Source organism: Somniosus microcephalus, chromosome 1, assembly GCF_052327205.1.
Source record: "Somniosus microcephalus isolate GS21.2 chromosome 1, FLI_Smic_1.0, whole genome shotgun sequence".
Taxonomy (NCBI): Eukaryota; Metazoa; Chordata; class Chondrichthyes; order Squaliformes; family Somniosidae; genus Somniosus; species Somniosus microcephalus.
The window spans coordinates 125,707,498-125,726,748 of NC_140987.1; the positions used below are offsets into that span (position 1 = coordinate 125,707,498).

The window sequence follows — 19,251 nt, forward strand, 5'->3', positions numbered from 1 at the left end:
ACAGTTTCTGCTTATTTACTCTATCAGAACCGTTCATGATTTTGAACACCTCTATCAAATCTCTCCTTAACCTTCTCTACTCTAGGGAGAACAACCTCAGTATCTCTAGTCTTTCCATGTAACTGAAGTCTTTCATCCCATGCTAGTAAATCTCCACTGCACCCTCTCTAAGGCCTTGACATCCTTCCTAAAGTGTGGTGCCCAGAATTGGCCACAGTACTCCAGCTGGGGCCTAACCAGTGTTTTATAAAGGTTTAGCATAATTACCTTGCTTTCGTACTCTATGCCTCTAATAATAAAGCCAAGGATCCTGTATGCCTTTTTAACATCTTTCTCCACTTGTCCTGTCACCTTCAAAGACTTGTGTATGTCCACACCCAGGTTTCTCTGATCCTGCAACTTCTTTAAAATTGTACTATTTAATTTATATTGCCTCGCCTCGTTCTTCCTACTAAAATGAAACTTCTTTGTTAAATTTCATCTGCCATGTGTCTGCCCATTTCACCAGTCTGTCTACATCCTCCTGAACTCTGTTACTATCCTTCTCATTATTTACTACATTTGCAAATTTTGTGTCATCGGCATACTTTGAAATTATACCCTGTATACCCAAGTCTAGGTTATTAATACATATCAAAAAGAGCAGTGGTCCCAACCCCAACCCCTGGGGGATACCACTGTATACTTCCCTCCACTCACCACCACTATCTGCTTTCTGTCCCTTAGCTAATTTCTGTACTAATGTGGTACTTTATCAAGCACCTTTTGAAAGTCTATATACACATCATCAACTGCACTAGCTTCAACAACCTTCTTTGCAAAAATGAGCACAGACTAACCAAAGGGTAAGATAAGATGACCTTGCTTTTTAGCCCCTCTTCCATCATCAGTGTTGGACACTATATGTGAATACACTTAAGTTGTGTAGTTTATTTGTGATGCACAGAGTAGTTTAAACTTCTGGAATACAGATCATTAGGAGTTGAGATTAAAAAAAAAAAAATGTAGATCTTTGTTACCTAAAATGGGGTAGACACTGACCTTTCATCTCTGGCATTTAGGTTCAGATCCAATCCACCCTGATGGAATGGAAGTGTTCTCTGTCTGCTGACACTAGGGTTGCTACCAGAAATGAGTTGAACACTCAACTGCTAGTAGACATGAGCCCAGAACGCACAATTTATAATTTGGCACTAAATTGGTAATCTCACTCAAGGCCACCGGGCCACTGGCGTGGGAAGTGGAAAAAGTGCCTCGCTGGTATAGTAGGAGATGCTCTTATGATGTTGGGGCTGAGGCACAGAGTGGAGGGAGCTTCACTCTATCTTATACCTGACCTGGGTGTGCTTGATGCTGAGACTGAGTGCCTGAGATGTGTTGTTTTTCATACCCCAGCACTAACATCCTTCACTTTGATCAGCATAAAAAATTAATATCCCCAAAAAAGTCAATAAAATGCTCTAAAACTTTCCCATTTTAATTGTCAAGGCCTCCGGAGCAGCAGAGGCAACCTGACGACCAAAGCAGCCCTGCTGCTACTTCAGCACCATCCAGCAGCACGGCCTCAACCACCAGCAGCCTTGGTAAGTGTTATCAGTAGAAAGTTAAACTGGTAGCTAATTGGGCTACCTATCTTATCGGGTTTGGTGGCTTGAGTACTGAGAGTCCTGACTGTATTTCCAAACTTTCTCTCGCCTGCCCATATAACTGTTTAGTAGCTTGACAATGCTTTGAATTACTATCTTCCTTCCCCTCTCCATACACTGTTCCTTGGCCATGATAACTATTAGGTGCCCTGCTCTCATGCCAGTGTTGCCCAGTAGTCTCTTATTAGGAGACTGGTCCAGGATGACCAAGTCTTTTCTTCCTTGCTCCTCTCCCCAGAGGAGTTCATTTGCTGCATTATCTGACAACACAGCTGTGTTTAGGAAAGTGAACTGACTTTAGGGAGGGGGGGGGGGGGGAGAGAGAGTCTGAGAGTGGGTGGGGGCGGGGGGGGGGAGAGAGTCTGAGAGTGGGTGGGGGCGGGGAAGAGAGTGTGGGTGGGGGCGGGGGGGGAGAGAGTCTGAGAGTGGGTGGGGGGGGAAGAGTCTGAGAGTGAGTGAGGGGGGGGGGGGGAGTCTGAGAGTGAGTTGGGGGGGAGTCTGAGAGTGAGTGCGGGGGGGGTGGAGTCTGAGAGTGGGGGGGGGTGGAGTCTGAGAGTGGGGGGGGAAAGAGAGTCTTGGGGGGGGAAGAGTCAGAGTGGGGGGGGGAAGAGTCAGAGTGGGGGGAGTGGGGTCTGAGAGCGGGGGGGGTGGGGTCTGAGAGTGGGGGGGGAAAGAGAGTCTTGGGGGGGGGGAAGAGTCAGAGTGGGGGGGGGAAAGAGTCAGAGTGGGGGGAGTGGGGTCTGAGAGCGGGGGGGGTGGGGTCTGAGATCAGGGGGTGGGGGGGGGGGGGGGAGTCTGAGATCGGGATGGTGGGGTCTGAGATCAGGGGGGGTGGGGTGCTGGGAAACCCGGCCTCCAAGGGTTAAAAAAACCCCTGTTAAAACGAGGTACGCAGCTTCATTAATAAGATTTTATTAACCAACCCGCCTCCTGAGAGCAAATTGGTCGTCCACCCCCAACTGCCTCCGTTAAAATCGGAAGTGGGAGGGTTGGAGACGGGTTGGGGTCGGGATTGAGATTAAAAACATTTTTTTACCTCCCACCAGCCCCTAACCCACCCATCCTTGGGGGTTAAAATTTCCCCCAGTATCTCTGACAATGCTGCACTCCCTCAGTACTGCAGTGAAGTGTCAGCCTAGATTATGTGCTCAAGTCTCTGAAGTGGGATTTGAACCCATAACCTTCTAACCCAGAGACGAGTGCTGACACTTGAGTGTTAAATCTCCCTCAGTGCAGTTACTCTCCTTTACAGATTGAAATGGATGTTATGCTGGGCTCCAGGGTGGTGTCTTGTGTATATATTTATCTAAATGCATGAAGGTGCTGCACAGATAGGCACTTACCAATACTTAAAGTTACCATTTCCTCCAAATGAATTGCCACGCTGGACCTGGTGCTGCTGGCTTCACCCAATACTGCTACAACATCTCCTAAAATAAACTGTAGAAGTTACCATTTGTTCCCCAAAACATACTGGAGAGACACATCATTTATACATTAAGCTATGTTCTTTTCATTGTGGTTTGTAATGTGCAGCATATTACTTTAAATCAGAAAATTCAGAGCAGCTTCTAGTAACCAGCTCAAGTCACAGACCTGGGAGGATTCACCTGCCCACTTGTTTAGCCAAGGAATAGGGCATAATCCAACAGCATCTTTTAAGACAGAGGGGATGGAGGAATGCATGTTAGAAGAAAATGTTTAAATTCAGTATAACTTCAAATGCATGTTTGCTGCCTCCTTTTAAATGCAGCGATTCAGGCTGGAGATATTTCCACAAGTTCAGGGGGGGTGGGGGTGTTTGTTCTTCGTGTTAAAGCCTAGACATTGATTGCCTTTGGGTTACTGAACTTGTACACACAGGCTCACTCCACTCTCGCCTGGTGTTGATGCATGCAACAGCTTCCAGCAAATGTGGACACTGGCTGTAGGGCTTTCCCCCTTGGATAGCTGAGGCTAACTGTACAACCTACAATGCTGCTGAAGTTGGCTTTCAAAAAAATAATTTAGAATGTTTTTGTTTTGAAGTAGTTATTTGATGTCTTGTGTGCTTCAGGTGGATTGGGAGGACTTGCAGGTTTGAGCAGCTTGGGGTTGAATTCATCCAACTTCATGGAGTTACAGACTCAGATGCAGCGCCAGCTAATGTCGAATCCAGAGATGATGTCTCAGATCATGGAAAACCCATTTGTGCAGAACATGCTGTCAAATCCAGACATGATGAGACAGTTAATTGTGACCAACCCACAGATGCAGCAGTTGATCCAGCGAAACCCAGAGATTAGTCACATGCTCAATAACCCAGACATAATGAGACAAGTAAGTTCAAAAAGAGCAAGCAGATAGATCATAACATTTTCCATTTGTTTAAACATGTCCAGCAAAAAAAAAAGTTGCATTGCAAAAGCTACTCTGTTCTTTCGGAAGCAAGAGATTGAAGTTCCCTCCCCAAGGTGGCAACGAGTTGAGGTGTTGCTTATAGAATTCCTAAAGAGAAAGGTGGGAGAAGCAGGCATGATGGCTGAATTGCCTCTTCTCATTCTACATTGTGCTTTTTTTGTAAACCTGTGGTTTAATACAATGACTACTTGTTTTCAAATGCTTTTGGACCTCTGCTGAGCTTTTAAGTTTTTTGAACTAATTTTGTGTGGTTCTGTGTGGAGAAACCTGTATGCTTAATAGATGGCAAGCAATCAAAACCTTTTTAAAATGGTGTTTTCTCTTTTAGCCAGTGTATTGATGCAGATATAATTTTAGACAAAACTAAATTCTGTGCCTTCAGAGCTGATAATTGAGCCATATTTTGATTCTGAATCTTTTTTCAGACTTGCACCCTACATTGTGTGCACTATTGTTGTCTGTCTGATTAGTCTAAAAAACATCTTCCATTTTGAACTAGACTTTGGAGCTTGCTCGAAACCCAGCGATGATGCAGGAAATGATGCGGAACCAAGACCGAGCACTTAGCAACCTAGAAAGTATTCCAGGCGGTTACAATGCCTTGAGACGAATGTACACTGACATCCAGGAGCCAATGTTGAATGCTGCCCAAGAACAGGTAGGTGGGCATTCAATGTCAATCCTTCACCAAAAGACAATCTTAATGGTCTCCTAATTGTCCTAATTGGGTTGGCAATGAACCTTTTTAGGAAAAACTGTAATGGCGTCCTAATTCATTGAACAACATTTTTGTTTTATAAAGGCACTCACTGTCGTATATATTTGAACCCTACTACTGGAAACTGTGACCAGATTTTTAAAATACTTGTGTTACAGTATGGATTAAAGGATTTACAGTGGAATCTGGAGACCTGTCCGAGTAGCTACTAATTTGTATATACTCTTAAAATGTAAATTTACAAATTTATACCTTTCAATGGCACTTAGTTCCTATTGCACATTTTAAATCCTTTTTTATTTTGATTATACACGTGCTTACTACTTATCATTTATTTGATTTATTAAAAGGAAAGTATTTTTCTTTTGTTTTTCCCTCATGCTTCTGTGAATACCAACAAATAAAGGAGGATCAGTGATTTGTCTTCTGATATGAATTATATCTGCATTTTGTTTGGTTGACATTCAAATGCAGACATTGTAAATTCCAGCAAATAGAGATTGCATAGACTCATCAGATCATTGGAAGCATTTCCTGAAGCAAAAAGGTTTGTACTTACTGGGTCATTTGAATCCAAGTTGGATGACGATGTAGGTTATGCATTTATAATGCAGTTTCAAGGAAGTTTCTCTTTTCAGAGTTCTTGGTCTCAGACTCTTGCATGCTCGATAGTTACATAGCGGATGAGTCTACACTTTGTTCACAGAAGTAAACAAACTCCCTTTAACCTGAATTATAAATCTATATTTACTCTCGCTGACCTTTCCCCTCCCCTACCACCTACTCCACTCCCTGGCCTAAGGATTTGAGATATGTTGTAACCTATTTAATGCCTTGTTTTTTGTGTAAATTAGATTCAGCTTTTGCACTATTATAAACTGTAATGTAACTAGGGGCAAGTGGCGTGCGAACGCCTCAGCCAAACACTGGCTGTAGTATAACTGCTACACGTGAATGTTTCAAATTTCATATTTAATCTCTGTGGTGTTAGCTGTTTGCTAACTTACAAAAAATATAAGTGATATTAGTCTGTGATTGGAGCTCTGCTTTGTACATGTTTGTTAGCACGCATGGATGGAGCTTTGTTTTGCGTGACCAAAGAGGGATGGGGAGCCAGCAGTATAATTTGGTGTATCAGTTCCCACTGATCTAAAGCGGGTACTGGTGTATAATAGTCTATACCTGCAGTATAATGGGGCATAACATAATCAATTGATAAAATTGCAGTAATCAGCTATTAACAATGGCTGTTTATTCCTTTTTTGATGAGTGACTCAAACGAATGTTTTGATGCAGAACATGTATCTCAAAACAAACCATTCATTATAATTGACATTTGTTTTGAAAAGAATCATTCTTATTTTCATAAAATTTTTGCTCTTCAAAAATCACTAGTTCTGTTCACTCTTCTAGTAGCTCTGTAACATTTTGTTTGCCCACCTAATGGCTGTTCCATTACTCTGTCGAGTAGAAACACCGGAGCATGATAAGCCCATTCTATTTTCTATAAATGTACCAAATATACTTGTATTTATTTTAGTATATTATGTAGTATATTCTGTCTCTTTCTCTACCCCCCCCCCCCCCCCCCACCACTTATGGTGGTTAAAAATTAGAATGTTACAAGATTGCACAGTGGGTTAGACACTGGTTTTTCACCTCTGGGACTTGAGTTCTTATTTAGCTTACAATGATGGGTGAAAATAACCTCTGTCTGCTGGTAATGAATCTTTTGTGATATGTGTTTAGGCAATCTCAATCCAGTTCTTAATGAGCATGGGCCCCCAGCACAAAACTGTCCTCAATTTGGCACTCATTTGACAATCTTGCCTCATGTGAGCCTAAAGATGATTCATGTATGAAATGGAAAAAGTCCCAAAGTAGGTGGTGCCCTTCTACAGTTGGGATGGAGGCATATTGTTGGGGCAAAACAGAGAGCGCTTTACTCTGCATCTAGCTACAATACACCTGACCTGGGAGCTTCTGATGCTGACGCTGGGTGCTTGATATATAAAATGTTCCATTCTTTAATACTAACATCTCTCTCCTCCAATGAGCTTGAACACAACAAAAATTGAAATGTAGAAGCTAATTGTAGTGGTTAACTCAGAAGCAAAATGCTGGAAATACACAGCAGGTCAGGCAGCACTTTGGAGAGAGAAACAGAGTTAACGTTTCAGGTTGATGACCCTTCGTCAGAATGGGAAAATGTTAGAGATGTGACCGGTTTTAAGAAAGTACAGAGGCAGGGATAGGGGGAAGGGGGGGAAAGAACAAAAGGGAAGGACTGTGATAAGGTGGAAGTCAGGAAAAAATTAAATGACAAAAGGGATGGTGCAAGGCAAAAGGGGGTCATAACAGGACAAGTAAAGAAACAAAAGATGAATCTAGAGGAGCTGTAAATGGCAACAGCAGAATCATTACCAGCACCTGCTGTCCAAAAAAAATTGGGGCAGTGGTTATGATCTGAAATTGTTGAACTCAATGTTGAGGCTGGCAGGCTGTAAAGTACCTAATCAAAAGATGAGATGCTGTTCCTCGAGCTTCCTTTGAGCTTCATTGTTACAGTGTAGGAGGCCGAGGTCAGAGTGGGACAGAAAATTAAAATGGCAAGCGACTAGAATCTCTGGGTCACGCTTGCGGACTGAACGGAAGTGTTCAGCAAAGTGATCACCAATCTGCGATTGGTCTCTCCAATATAGAGACCACATGAAGTAGTTAATGTTGAATTAGTGATGCTCATGCCATATCCCAATCAGATGAAGGGGAACAAATTGTCCTGGCTTACTATGACGGGATTTTTTTAAAAATGGGAATGATCCACTTGATATTACAATGCATCTTATCATGAGGCTGTGCATGGAATTTGAAAAACACTTTAATTTTTTTTAAAATTTGGCCACCCACTGTTCTTGAATTGGGATGATCTAAATCTCAAAGCACCTTTGTGTATTGTAGTATTTTAAAGGGTTGATCAGAATGGGAGGTTTAATTAGTTTCCAAAAGTGAAGATGTGGCAGCTGCTGCTGCCAATTTGAGTGAAAATTGACTCTCTGGCTCTTTTTAAAAAAAAAAAAAAAAAAAAAAAATTCAAATCTGTGATGGAATGGTACAGGAAAGTTGGTCAAATTTAAATGAAAGTTAATTTTTTAAGCTAGGTTTTTGACATCAGAAAATTGGCACATGACGGCCTGTACATTTTAGAAGAGTCCCAGATCATTGGAGATGTGATATACACTAGTTGTTTCTGTTAGTGGAGACTGTAATGATTATTACTTTCTGAAGAACAGAATGTGTGTTTAGTACTGGTGTTTCATCTTCACTGTAGTTTGGAGGCAATCCCTTTGCATCTTTGGTGAGTAGTCCTGATGCAGACAATCAGCCATCACGCACGGAGAATAGAGACCCCTTGCCCAACCCCTGGGCTCCACCATCGAGTTCACAGACACCTACAAGTACAACCACAAGTGGAACCAGCAGTCAGTCCACATTGCCAGGTCTGGGAGCTGGATTGGGAGGTAAGGTTCCTTTGTCAGCAATGGTTTTAGAGCTTAAGAGAACATAAACATCATTTCATTCAAAAGCTCTGTATATCTCCAGTAGTTAAAACCAGAAAATGCAGTATTTGCTGAAAGTTCATTAGTGGATTTATCTTACGGAATGCTAACTCGTATATTGAGGATGCGTCCAGTACAATGGTAGAATTGCATTAAGTTTTTGGTTAAATATTTGTGATCTGCAAAGGAAAACCTGAAAGGTGCCTGAAATTGTTTGTACAGCACCTTTTATATAGTCTAATATTTTGGTGCTTCTCAAGAAAAATTTCCAATGGCACACAATACACTACAAAATTTTTAATATAGCAAATAAAATGTTTCTAAATTGACTTTGATGCATCGCCCATGGAGAGCTCTATTGAGCTGTGCCTCGGTGTGATAATGCATGGAAAAGTGGCCAGTGGAAGCCTGGTATGTCTCAATGGGGAGATCTAGTCGGAGTGCCAGGCACTCCTGTCCCAGCTACCTTTCTGCATCCTCTGGCAGGGAGACTGTTTCTCTCGTTCTTTTCCTGTTTCCCTTTTTTGTGTTCTCATTTTATTTTACTCTGTTTTTCTATTTCTATATTTTTCTCTTCCTCTTTACCTCTCCCATACCCCCCACCGTCAGTGTACTAATCCTGGGAGTAGGAGCTCAGCGCCATGGGCAATCTACTGGAGCACCCATCTCCAATCTGCATTTGTGAAATCTTAATCTTGTTAAATGGTCTGTTTCCCACAGCAGGATCTGGTATGTTCAACACACCGGGTATGCAGAGCCTATTGCAGCAGATCACAGAAAACCCACAGCTAATGCAGAACATGCTCTCAGCACCTTACATGAGGAGTATAATGCAATCTCTGAGTCAGAACCCTGACCTTGCAGCACAGGTACAGACCCAGATATCTCATTCTATTTTCTGTAACTTAACTGTACCAAACAATAATACTTGTATTTATGTAGTGCCTTTATTATGTTGAAACATCTGTGTTTCACACTTTTAAAGTGCTGTGATTGTCATGTAAATATGACCACCATTCTACATCAGCAATATCCCATAAACAGCAATGAGATGGAATGACAAATTAATATTTTTTGCTGATACTGGTTCAGGGAAGCATGTTGGCCATGATACTGGGAGAGCTTCCTAGTCTACTAGTAATACAGTAGGCTTTTTAACACCTACCTAAACCAATCAAACAGACAGATAGGGCTTCAGTTTTAATGCCTGATTCAAACAACAGCACCGGTGACAGTGCAGCACTTGCTCAGTCCTGCAGTGCAGTGTCAGCCTAAATTGTGATGTTCCAGAGTGGGATATCAACCCACAAATTTCTAACCCAGAAGTAAGAATGCTACTAACTGATGCTTCAAGCTACACTGCATTTGAGTTTGAGGTTAACAGCATACTTTTTTAATACTGGTAACTAATTGGTCACTTATTAAAACCTCCGTGTTCAAAGGTCCGGAATCATGAATATGAGCTTTGAATTGTATTGCTGAATTGTGGTAAGTAGACCTGATGTTCATTATTTTGGCTGTTGTGGTTTTGGTGTTGCAAAAACTGCGATAGTAAAGTCAATCAACACTCGCATCAAATTGTGTTTTTCTCCTCCAATTTTCTCCCTTCACCTTTTTGTTTCCATATTGTTTCAATTAACCAAATGTCCATTGTTCATGCTTCAGCCGCGACAGTGTCTACAGGCTATTTGATTGTGGAGTCCATCACAGCTGAACCTGATGCTGCTCTGATCCAATGTCTATATGTGCACATATTCCTGTAGGAGTCACTGGATAACTGCTGAGAGCAGAAATCCCTTTTGTAATCTCCTCCGTCACAGTAAGAGGACTGAATGTAGCACCCCATCACTGCCTCCAAGCTCACTTTGTATGAACATAAGAACACATGAAGTAGGAGCCAGGATTGGCCATTTGGCCCCTCAAGCCTGCTCCGCCATTCAGTAAGATCATGACTGATCTTCTACCTCAACTCCACTTTCCTGCACTATCCCCATATCCCTTAATACTGTATCCAAAAATCTATCGCTCTCTTTCTTGAATATACTCAACGACTGAGCCTCCACAGTGCTCTAGGGTAGCAAATATCAAAGATTCACTACCCTCTGAGTGAAGAAATTTCTCCTCATCTCAGTCCTAAATGGCCGACCCCTTATTCTGAAACTGTGACCCCTGGTTCTAGACTCCCCAGCCAGGGGAAACATCCTCCCTGCACCTACCCTGTCAAGCCCTGTAAGAATTTTGTTTGTTTCAGTGAGATCACCTCTCATTCTTCTAAACTCTAGAGAATATAGGCCTAGTCTACTCAATCTCTCCTCATAGGACAATCCCCCCCATCCCAGGAATCAGTCTGGTGAACCTTCATTGCACTCCCTCTATGGCAAGTATATCCTTCCTTGGGTAAGGAGACCAAAACTATACACACTACTCCAGGTGTGGCCTCACCAGGGCCCTATATAATTGCAGTAAGACGTCTTTACTCTTATACTCAAATCCGCTTGGAATAAAGGCCAACATACCATTTGCTTTCCTAATTGCTTGCTGTACCTGCATGTTAACTTTCAGTGATTCATGTACAAGGACACCCAGGTCCCTCTGAACACCAACATTTCCCAATCTCTCACCATTTAAAAAATACTCTGCTTTTCTATTTTTCCTACCAAAGTGGATAACTTCACATTTCTCCACATTATATTCCATTTGCCATGTTCTTGCCCACTCACTTAGCTTGTCTATATCCCCTTGAAGCCTCTTTGCATCCTCATAACTTGCATTCCCACCCAGCTTTGTATCATCAGCAAACTTGGATAAATTATATTTGGTCACCTCATCCAAATCATTGATATAAATTGTGAAATAGCTGAGGCCCAAGCACTGATCCTTGCGGTACCCCACTAGTTACAGCCTGTCAACCTGAAAATGACCCGTTTATTCCTACTCTCTGTTTCCTGTCTGTTAACCAAGCCTCAAGCCATGCTAGTATATTACTGCCAATCCCATGATTCCTAATTTTGTTTAATAACCTGTTGTGTGGCACCTTATCGAATGCCTTCTGAAAATCCAAATACACCACATCCCATCCACTGGTTTCCCCTTTATCTATTCTGCTAGTTACAACCTCAAAAAATTCTGACAGATTTGTCAAAGACGATTTCCCTTTCATAAATCTGCCCAATCCTATTATTATTTTCTAAGTGCCCTGTTACCACATCCTTAATAATAGATTCTAGCATTTTCCCTACTACTGATGTCAGGCTAACTGGCCTGTAATTCCTCATTTTCTCTGTTCCCTCCTTAAATAGTGGGGTTACATTTGCTACCTTCCAATCCACGGGAACTATTTTAGAATCTATGGAATTTTGGAAAATGACAACCAATGCATCCACTATCTCTATAGCCACCTCTTTCAAAACCCTAGGCTGTAGGCCATCAGGTCCAGGGGATTTATCGGCTTTCAGACCCATTAATTTTTCCAGTACTTTTTTTTTACTAATTTCTTTCAGTTCCTCATTCTCGCTAGACCCTTGGTTCTCTACTATTTCTGGGAAGTTTTTTGCGTCTTCTTCCGTGAAGACAGACACAAAGTAATTGTTTAATTTCTCTACCATTTCCTTAATCCCTATTAAATTTCTCCTGTCTCAGCCTGTAAGGGACCCATATTTACTTTTGCTAATCTTTTCCTTTTTACATACCTATAGAAGCTTTTACAGTCTGTTTGTATGTCTCTTGCTAGTTTACTCTTGTATTCTATTTTCCCTTTCTCTATCAATTTATTGGTTCTCCTTTTGCTGAATTCTAAAATTCTCAGGTTTACAACTCTTTTTGGCAACATTTTAAGCCTCTTCCTTTGATCAATACCATCTTTAACTTCTCTTGTTAGCCACGGTTGGACCACTTTTCCTGTGGGGTTTTTGTGCTTTAAAGGAATGTATATTTGTTGTAAATTATGTATTCTTTAAATGCTAGCCATTGCTTGTCTACCATCATACCTTTTAATGGAGTTTCCCAATCTACCTTAGCCAACTTGCCCCTTATACCTACGTAGTTTGCTTTGATTAGATTTAAGACCCTAGTTTCGGATTTAACTAAATCACTTTCAAACTCAATATAAAATTGTACTATACTTTGATCACTGTTCCCTAAAGGCCCCTTTACTACAATGTTCTTAATTAACCATTTCTCATTGCACAATACTAGATCTAAAATAGCCTGTTCCCTAATTGGTTCCTCAACATACTGATCTAGAAAACTATCTTGCATACATTCCATGAATTCGTCCTCCATACTATTACTGCAAATTTGGTTTGCCCACTCTATATGTAGTTAAAGTCCCCCATGATTACTGTATTACCCTTGTTACATGCGCCTCTAATTTTCTGATTTATACTCTGCCCTACATTACAATTACTGTTTGGGGGCCTATAAACAACTTCCACCAATGTTTTTTGCCCCTTGTTGTTTCTTAGCTCCACCCAAACTGATTCTACTTCTTGATTTTCGGAGCCAAGATCCTTTCTCTCAACTATTTTATCCCATCCTTTATTATCAGAGCTACCCCTTCTCCTTTTCCGTTTTGCCTATCTCTTCTAAAAGTTAAGTATCCTGGAATATTTAGTTCCCAATCTTGGCCACTTTGCAACCACGTCTCCGTTATGGCTATTAGATCAAACCTGTTAATTTCTATCTGCGCTATTAATTCATCTATTTTGTTGCGAATGCTTCACGCACTCAGATACAGTGCCTTTAACTTTGACTTATCTCTCTCTTTTCCCCTGATGACACCTTAGTCACTGATGCCTTATTACCTTTGTTACTCTCTCTGTCCCTTCCTGACCCACTCTGCTTATTTTTACCCAAAACTCTGCTCTAGAGCCTTGACATTTCTCTCACTGCTTTTAAATTTACTCTTTCCTGAATCCTCCCACCACCCCCTTCATTAGTTTAAAGCCCTGTCTACTGCCCTAGTTATTCGGTTCGCCAGGACACTGGTCCCCGCCCGGTTTAAGTGGAGCCCGTCCCAACGGACCAGCTCCCTCTTTCCCCAGTGCTGGTGCCAGTGCCCCATGAACTGAAACCCCTTCCTCCCACCCCACTCTTTGAGCCACGCATTTAAACCTCTAATCTGTTTGTCCCTATGCCAATTTGTGCGTGGCTCAGGTAACAATGCAGAGATTATTACCTTTTGAGGTTCTGCTTTTTAATTTGGATCCTAGCTCCTTAAACTCCCTCAGCAGAACCTCCTTCCTAGTTCTACCTATGTCGTATGGTAAACACTATGGCCTAGAAATTCAGTTGTGTGCGCCAGCCGTTAGCGCCTTAGGAGGAGTAGATCTCGAGCGCTAGGCACTTAGCGGCCGGGCGCAGGGCGATCTGCGCTTATGCCCAACTTCAGTAGACATTTAGCGCCGGCGCAAAGTGTTTGCGCGCGCTCAGCTGCGCGCGCAGATTATGACGTCATTTCCTCGTGCAATGCCCTTTGTGCGCCCCCATCCGGAACTTCAGTCGCGCCCGCCCAATGTGGGCGTGGCGCTCCTAAGAACTGTGAACTGGAACGCAGCAGAGGCCATGCGGGCCTCGGGGAGCGCTAATTAAAGGACACTTACCCTGAACTATAAAGGCCAGCCATTTTGCAGCAATCACTGTTGTGCAACGGATTTCTGGACAGAGACCAAGGAAGAGAGGTTACTGCTTTGGCCCAACATAGGAGAGGTATTTTTGGCTTCAGGCCAGAGCTTGGCAATTCGCCTTCATTGTGAGGTCATTGTTTGCCAGTATATTATGTGGGGTGCCAACCCTCAGTTTCAGCATTATGTGCGAAGGGCTCGCAGACGCTGTGTGAGAGGGGCAGCCCTGGCTAGACGCAGAGGGGGCAGCAGGCGTCCGCAACCTAGGCCTTACCCACTCAGGAAATACCGACAGCAGGTGTCCTATCTCACCATGCCTGCCGCGCAGTGTGTTAGGAGGCTGCGCTTCAGAAGGGAGGTGGTTGCAGAGATCTGCCATCTGCTTCACCGAGATCTGCGTCCACAGCTGAGGTGCAGGACGTCTCTGTCGGTGGAAGTGAAGGTCACGGTGGCTCTGAACTTCTATGCAAGCGGCTCCTTCCAAGCCGCTGTTGGGGACATTGCTAACATATCCTAGTTCGCCGTGCATTGCTGCATCCGCCAGGTGACCAATGCCCTTTTCAGAAGGAGACACCAATTCATCTCCTTCCCCATGACCCTGGAGAAGCAGCAGCAGCGTGCAGTGAGATTTGCGAGAACAGCGGGCTTCCCCATGGTGCAGGGCGCCATTGACTGCACGCATGTGGCTTTGCGGGCACCTATCCACAATGCCGAGGATTACCGCAACCGGAAGGGCTACCATTCCCTCAATGTACAGCTGGTGTGTGACCACAGGCAGCGCATCCTAGCTGTCAATGCCCGCTTTCCAGGCAGCAGCCACGATGCATTTATCCTGCGACAGACTACTGTGGCTGACATGTTCCAGGCACAGCCTCCCCCAAGAGGATGGCTTATCGGGGACAAAGGCTATCCTTGTGTACCTGGCTCATGACCCCGCTCCGCGCGGCCAGGACCCCTGCTGAGGAGGCATACAACGAAAGCCATCAAGCCACTAGGAACATCATAGAACAAACGATTGGTGTCCTCAAGCAACGGTTCCGCTGCCTGGATCGTTCCGGAGGATCTCTGCAGTATTCGCCGGAGAGAGTCTCCCAGGTCATGGTCGTCTGCTGCATGCTGCACAACCTGGCTATCCGCAGGACTCAGGCACTGCCACCTCACGCTGGAGCACCACCTCAGGAGGAGGAGCATGAGGAGGAGGAGTACCAGCCCAGGAGGGAGGCACAAGGTCCAAGGGCCGCCCGTCGGCGGCTTATTGAACGTCACTTCTAGGCCCCCTGTCAGGGAATGGCTTGTGGCAATGAAGGGACCTGAATGCAGCCGCTCCGCAAGCCCTCAGCCGGTTAAGGCAACAACAACATCAAACATGGACAAGCTGAATAAATAAAATGCTTTATTGAACAAACTCCGGGCCCTTCCCACATGAAACCCAAAAACAGACAACACACCCAAAACACTGTCAGACACATGACTCACTCCCACAACCTGGGGAGGAAGAAAAAAACATTTCCACAAAAATGGCCTTCATCCTCGGCCTTACAAAAACAACCATCCCCATAAACAAAACAACCATCCCCATAAACAAAACAACCATCCCCATATAAAAACACATTTGCCCACACCCTCTACTTTGTGGCCCGCGAGGGCGATTCCTTGACCAGCCTTTTGCGGCCCCTGGCCGCCCTGCTGCTCCTCCTCAAAGTGTGCCCAGTGGCTGCTGCAAGGCTGGGGGAAGGCTCCTGAGGGGCACATGGCGTGACGGGAGATGTCCTTGGGGGTCTGCCTAGACGAGCTCTGGCCCTCGAGGGGCCGGCTGGTGACTGCTGCAGCTGTGGCTGGGCAGCAGCAGGCTCTCCAGCAGCTCGTCGCAGCTCCACTGGGGGAGTGGCAGTGGCGGCTGCAGGAATGGGGGCAAGCTGGCTGATGGCAGGTGCTCGCTGCTCGCCTGAGACACTGGCACTCGCCCGGGCCATCACTGCAGCATGCGCAGCAATCTGCTGAAGGACAGACCGCTGTGCTGATGCAGCGCGGCGGGTGCCCTGGCGATGCCTGGCTGACACAGCGAGTGTGGCAGCAGTGAGTGCCCGTACTGCCCTGGTCTGTGCCCGCATCAGACCAGCCAGTGACTGCACGGCACCACTGATCACCTGTCGACTCGCGGACTGCTCTGCCCCGAAATGGGACCGACTCGCGGACTGCTCTGCCCCGAATTCTGCCCGACTCGCGGCATGTGCTGCTTCGAATTGTTCGAAACTCCTGGCCTGTGAGGCGTCGAAATCGGCCACACTATGAGCCAGGGACTCGATGGCCACACTATGAGCCAGGGACTCGATGGCCTCAGGCAACCGTGCCACAACCCCCATGAACTCGGTGTGCCGGCGATCCGAGTCCACGGACATTTGATCGAGGAGGCGCACCTCCTTGGCGAGGACCGTCTCCGGACTGGAGGCCGGACTCTCCCTCTGGGGAGAAGGCCGCCGAGCTGGCCGACCCTTCCCGCGTTGCTGGATGCCACTGGGCCCAGCAACTACACTCCCCTGCGACCCTTCCCCCCCCCCCCCCCTCTGGGAAGAAGGCCGCCGAGCTGGCCGACCCTTCCCGTGTTGCTGCACGCCACTGGGCACAGGAGCTACACTCCCCTGCGACACTTCCCCCTGGCTGTTCTCCAGGGAAGACGTGTCACCTCCATTGGCATCCCCTGGCGCGGCTGAGGGTTCCCCTGATGGGCCGCCTTGCTCTTCCTCTTCCTCCTCCTCCTCTTCTGAGGGGCTGTCACTGGCAAGTTCAGGGACCTCCTCCTCACCATCTGAAAGCAGGAAGGCGCAAGAGTAGCTTTAGAGTGAGGAGAGGGCGTCAGCGAGGGAGGCATGAGTGGTGGCATTCAGCGCATTGGTCGGACAGTGGCAAAGGATGTAGATCTGAAGCGCAAGTGGGACGAGAGAGGTCGAAAAGGTGATGTCCTTACCATTGGTGCCCAGAACAGGGTCGGCATCTCCAGATGCAACGGGGCCAATCACCCGGGCACCCATGAGGCTACCCACGCGCTCTTCAAGGTCACTGAGCTGCTGGATCTGGGGACCGCCTCCCCCGGTCACAGTCCGGCTCTTCTGATTGTGTGCCAGCTTGGCCTGCAAGAGAAAGGACGGCCTCTAAGTACAGTGTGGTGCCGTGATCTTGTGTGCACTGCCTCCCATGGTCGAATAGCTTGGCCAGTGTGTAAAGTGCAGAATGTGCAATTGATGTTCATGCCAGTCCCATAGCTGCTGGATGAGGGCTGGCCACTAGGGCTTTTAGGTCCCTTTGCCCATAATGTGAGGTGCACATGCAAGGATGAGGAGGACACTGGAAAGGGCACTCACCCTGACAATCCTTGTGAGGTCATTGAATTTTTTCCGGCATTGGACACCAGTCCTGGGGACCTCGCTGTTGGATGTGACCCTGTGGGCGACCTCCCTCCAGGCTTTCCTGTAGACGCTGGTGGTAGGCTTCTTGCCACTGTCCGGGAACAAGAGTTTGCGTCTCCTCTCCAAAGCCTTAACCAGCACCCTCAAATCATGGCCAGTGAAGCGCTGCGCTCTTTCACGGGCCTTCTGCATCTTTCCCGGCGCTATTTCTGTTCAGCAGCAGTGTTTAGGCCTAGCTGGAGGGCTGCAGTGTCCAGGGCGTGGCAGCAGACGAACTCGACCCTTCCCCCTTTAAGAGCTGGCCGGCGCCAGGGTGTCTGCTGTCAATCAAGAAATGACCGCACCTGCGCTGCGCCCGGCCTCGGCGGTTTAGCTCAGTACCGCCGGCTTTGCGCCTAAAGATAGTTGTGTAACGCCAGTTTTAGCGCTCGAGCAAACTCTTAGTGCGAAGCTACTGAATATCGGCGAAGTGGCCTCGACTTTGCGCCGGGCGCAAACTTTACCGGCCGCCCGACTTTTCCACCCCAAAACTGGCTATACTGAATTTCTAGGCCTATTTGTATATGTTTAACTTGGCATTGAGCTAGGAACCTACAGGCTTTTGCAGTCTGTTACTGAAGGTGTAGGCACCACAGTTGCAGATTAGGTGCCATGGTGGCCAGTCATATTTGAAGAAATTTGGATGCTTCCAGACATATAACCCCAACCTATACTGAACTGTTTGGTGGGTCAAATAACATTCACCAAAGAACTAATCAACATTTTCTGTTATTTCGGATTTCCAACATCCACAGTATTTTGCTATCAAATTTAATAATCTGTGAAGGCTATTCTACAACTCGCCACAAGAGGGAGTCTGCTTGCAGAAGACTTATGGGCAGCCTCATGATATGGCAAACTAACACTCAAGAAAGATGTCCATTTTAGAGCTGCTCTAGTCATGGACTCTTAAGTTTTTTTTAAATTTGTTTATGGGATCAGGGCGTCGCTGGCAATACCAGCATTTATTGCCCATCTCTAGTTGCCCTTGAGAAGGTGGTGGTGAGCCTCCTTGAACCGCTGCAGTCCGTGTGGTGATGGTACTCCCACAGTGCTGTTCGGTAGGGAGTTCCAGGATTTTGACCCAGCGACAATGAAGGAACGGCGATATACTTCCAAGTCAGGATAGTGTGTGACTTGGAGGTGGTGGTGTTCCCATGCGCCTGCTGCCCTTGTCCTTCTAGGTGGAAGAGGTCGCGGGTTTGGGAGGTGCTGCCGAAGAAACCTTGGCGAGTTGCTGCAGTGCATCTTGTAGATGGTACACACTGCAGCCATGGTACGCCGGTGGTGGAGGGAGTGAATGTTTAAGGTGGTGGATGGGGTGCCAATCAAGCGGGCTGCTTTGTCCTGGATGATGTCAAGCTTCTTGAGTGTTGTTGGAGCTACACTCATCCAGACAAGTGGAGAGTATTCCATCACACTCCTTACTTGTGCCTTGTAGATGGTGGAAAGGCTTTGGGGAGTCAGGAGGTGAGACACTCGCCGCAGAATACCTTGCCTCTGACCTCTTGTTGTCACAGTATTTATGTGACTGGTCCAGTTAAGTTTCTGGTTAATGGTGACCCCCCAGGATGTTGATAGTGGGGGATTCGGTGATGGTAATGCCATTGAATGTCAAGGGGAGGTGGTTAGACTCTCGCTTGTTGGAGATAGGTTCCTTCTTCTGCCCTAATTTTATGTAATTGCTTGATTTAAAACAATCTGAAGTTGGACCAGATGGGGATACTTCGTTAAGACACTCCTTAAAACAAATCACTTTGACCAAGCTTTTGGTAATGCCTCCTAATAGCTCCTGCTTTGGCTCGGTGTCCATTATTTTCTGATTACACCCCTGTGAAGCACCTTGGATTGTTTTTCTGTGTTAAA

At 45.8% G+C, this 19,251-nt stretch overlaps 1 protein-coding gene across 3 annotated transcripts in view; it reads left to right on the top strand.

Annotated features, from left to right (window-relative positions):
- The window catches only part of LOC147124351 (ubiquilin-1-like), a 62,642-nt gene that overhangs the window by 34,853 nt on the left and 8,538 nt on the right, over positions 1 to 19,251 (top strand). For 2 of the 3 annotated variants that reach the window (XM_085985438.1, XM_085985418.1), the window contains exons 3-7: positions 1,489 to 1,583; positions 3,703 to 3,965; positions 4,546 to 4,704; positions 8,093 to 8,282; positions 9,042 to 9,190. In XM_085985438.1, coding sequence (XP_085841564.1) covers positions 1,489 to 1,583; positions 3,703 to 3,965; positions 4,546 to 4,704; positions 8,093 to 8,282; positions 9,042 to 9,190 — 856 coding nt within the window. The remainder of the gene's footprint in view (positions 1 to 1,488; positions 1,584 to 3,702; positions 3,966 to 4,545; positions 4,705 to 8,092; positions 8,283 to 9,041; positions 9,191 to 19,251) is intronic. The other variant, XM_085985428.1, reaches the window with a different exon arrangement.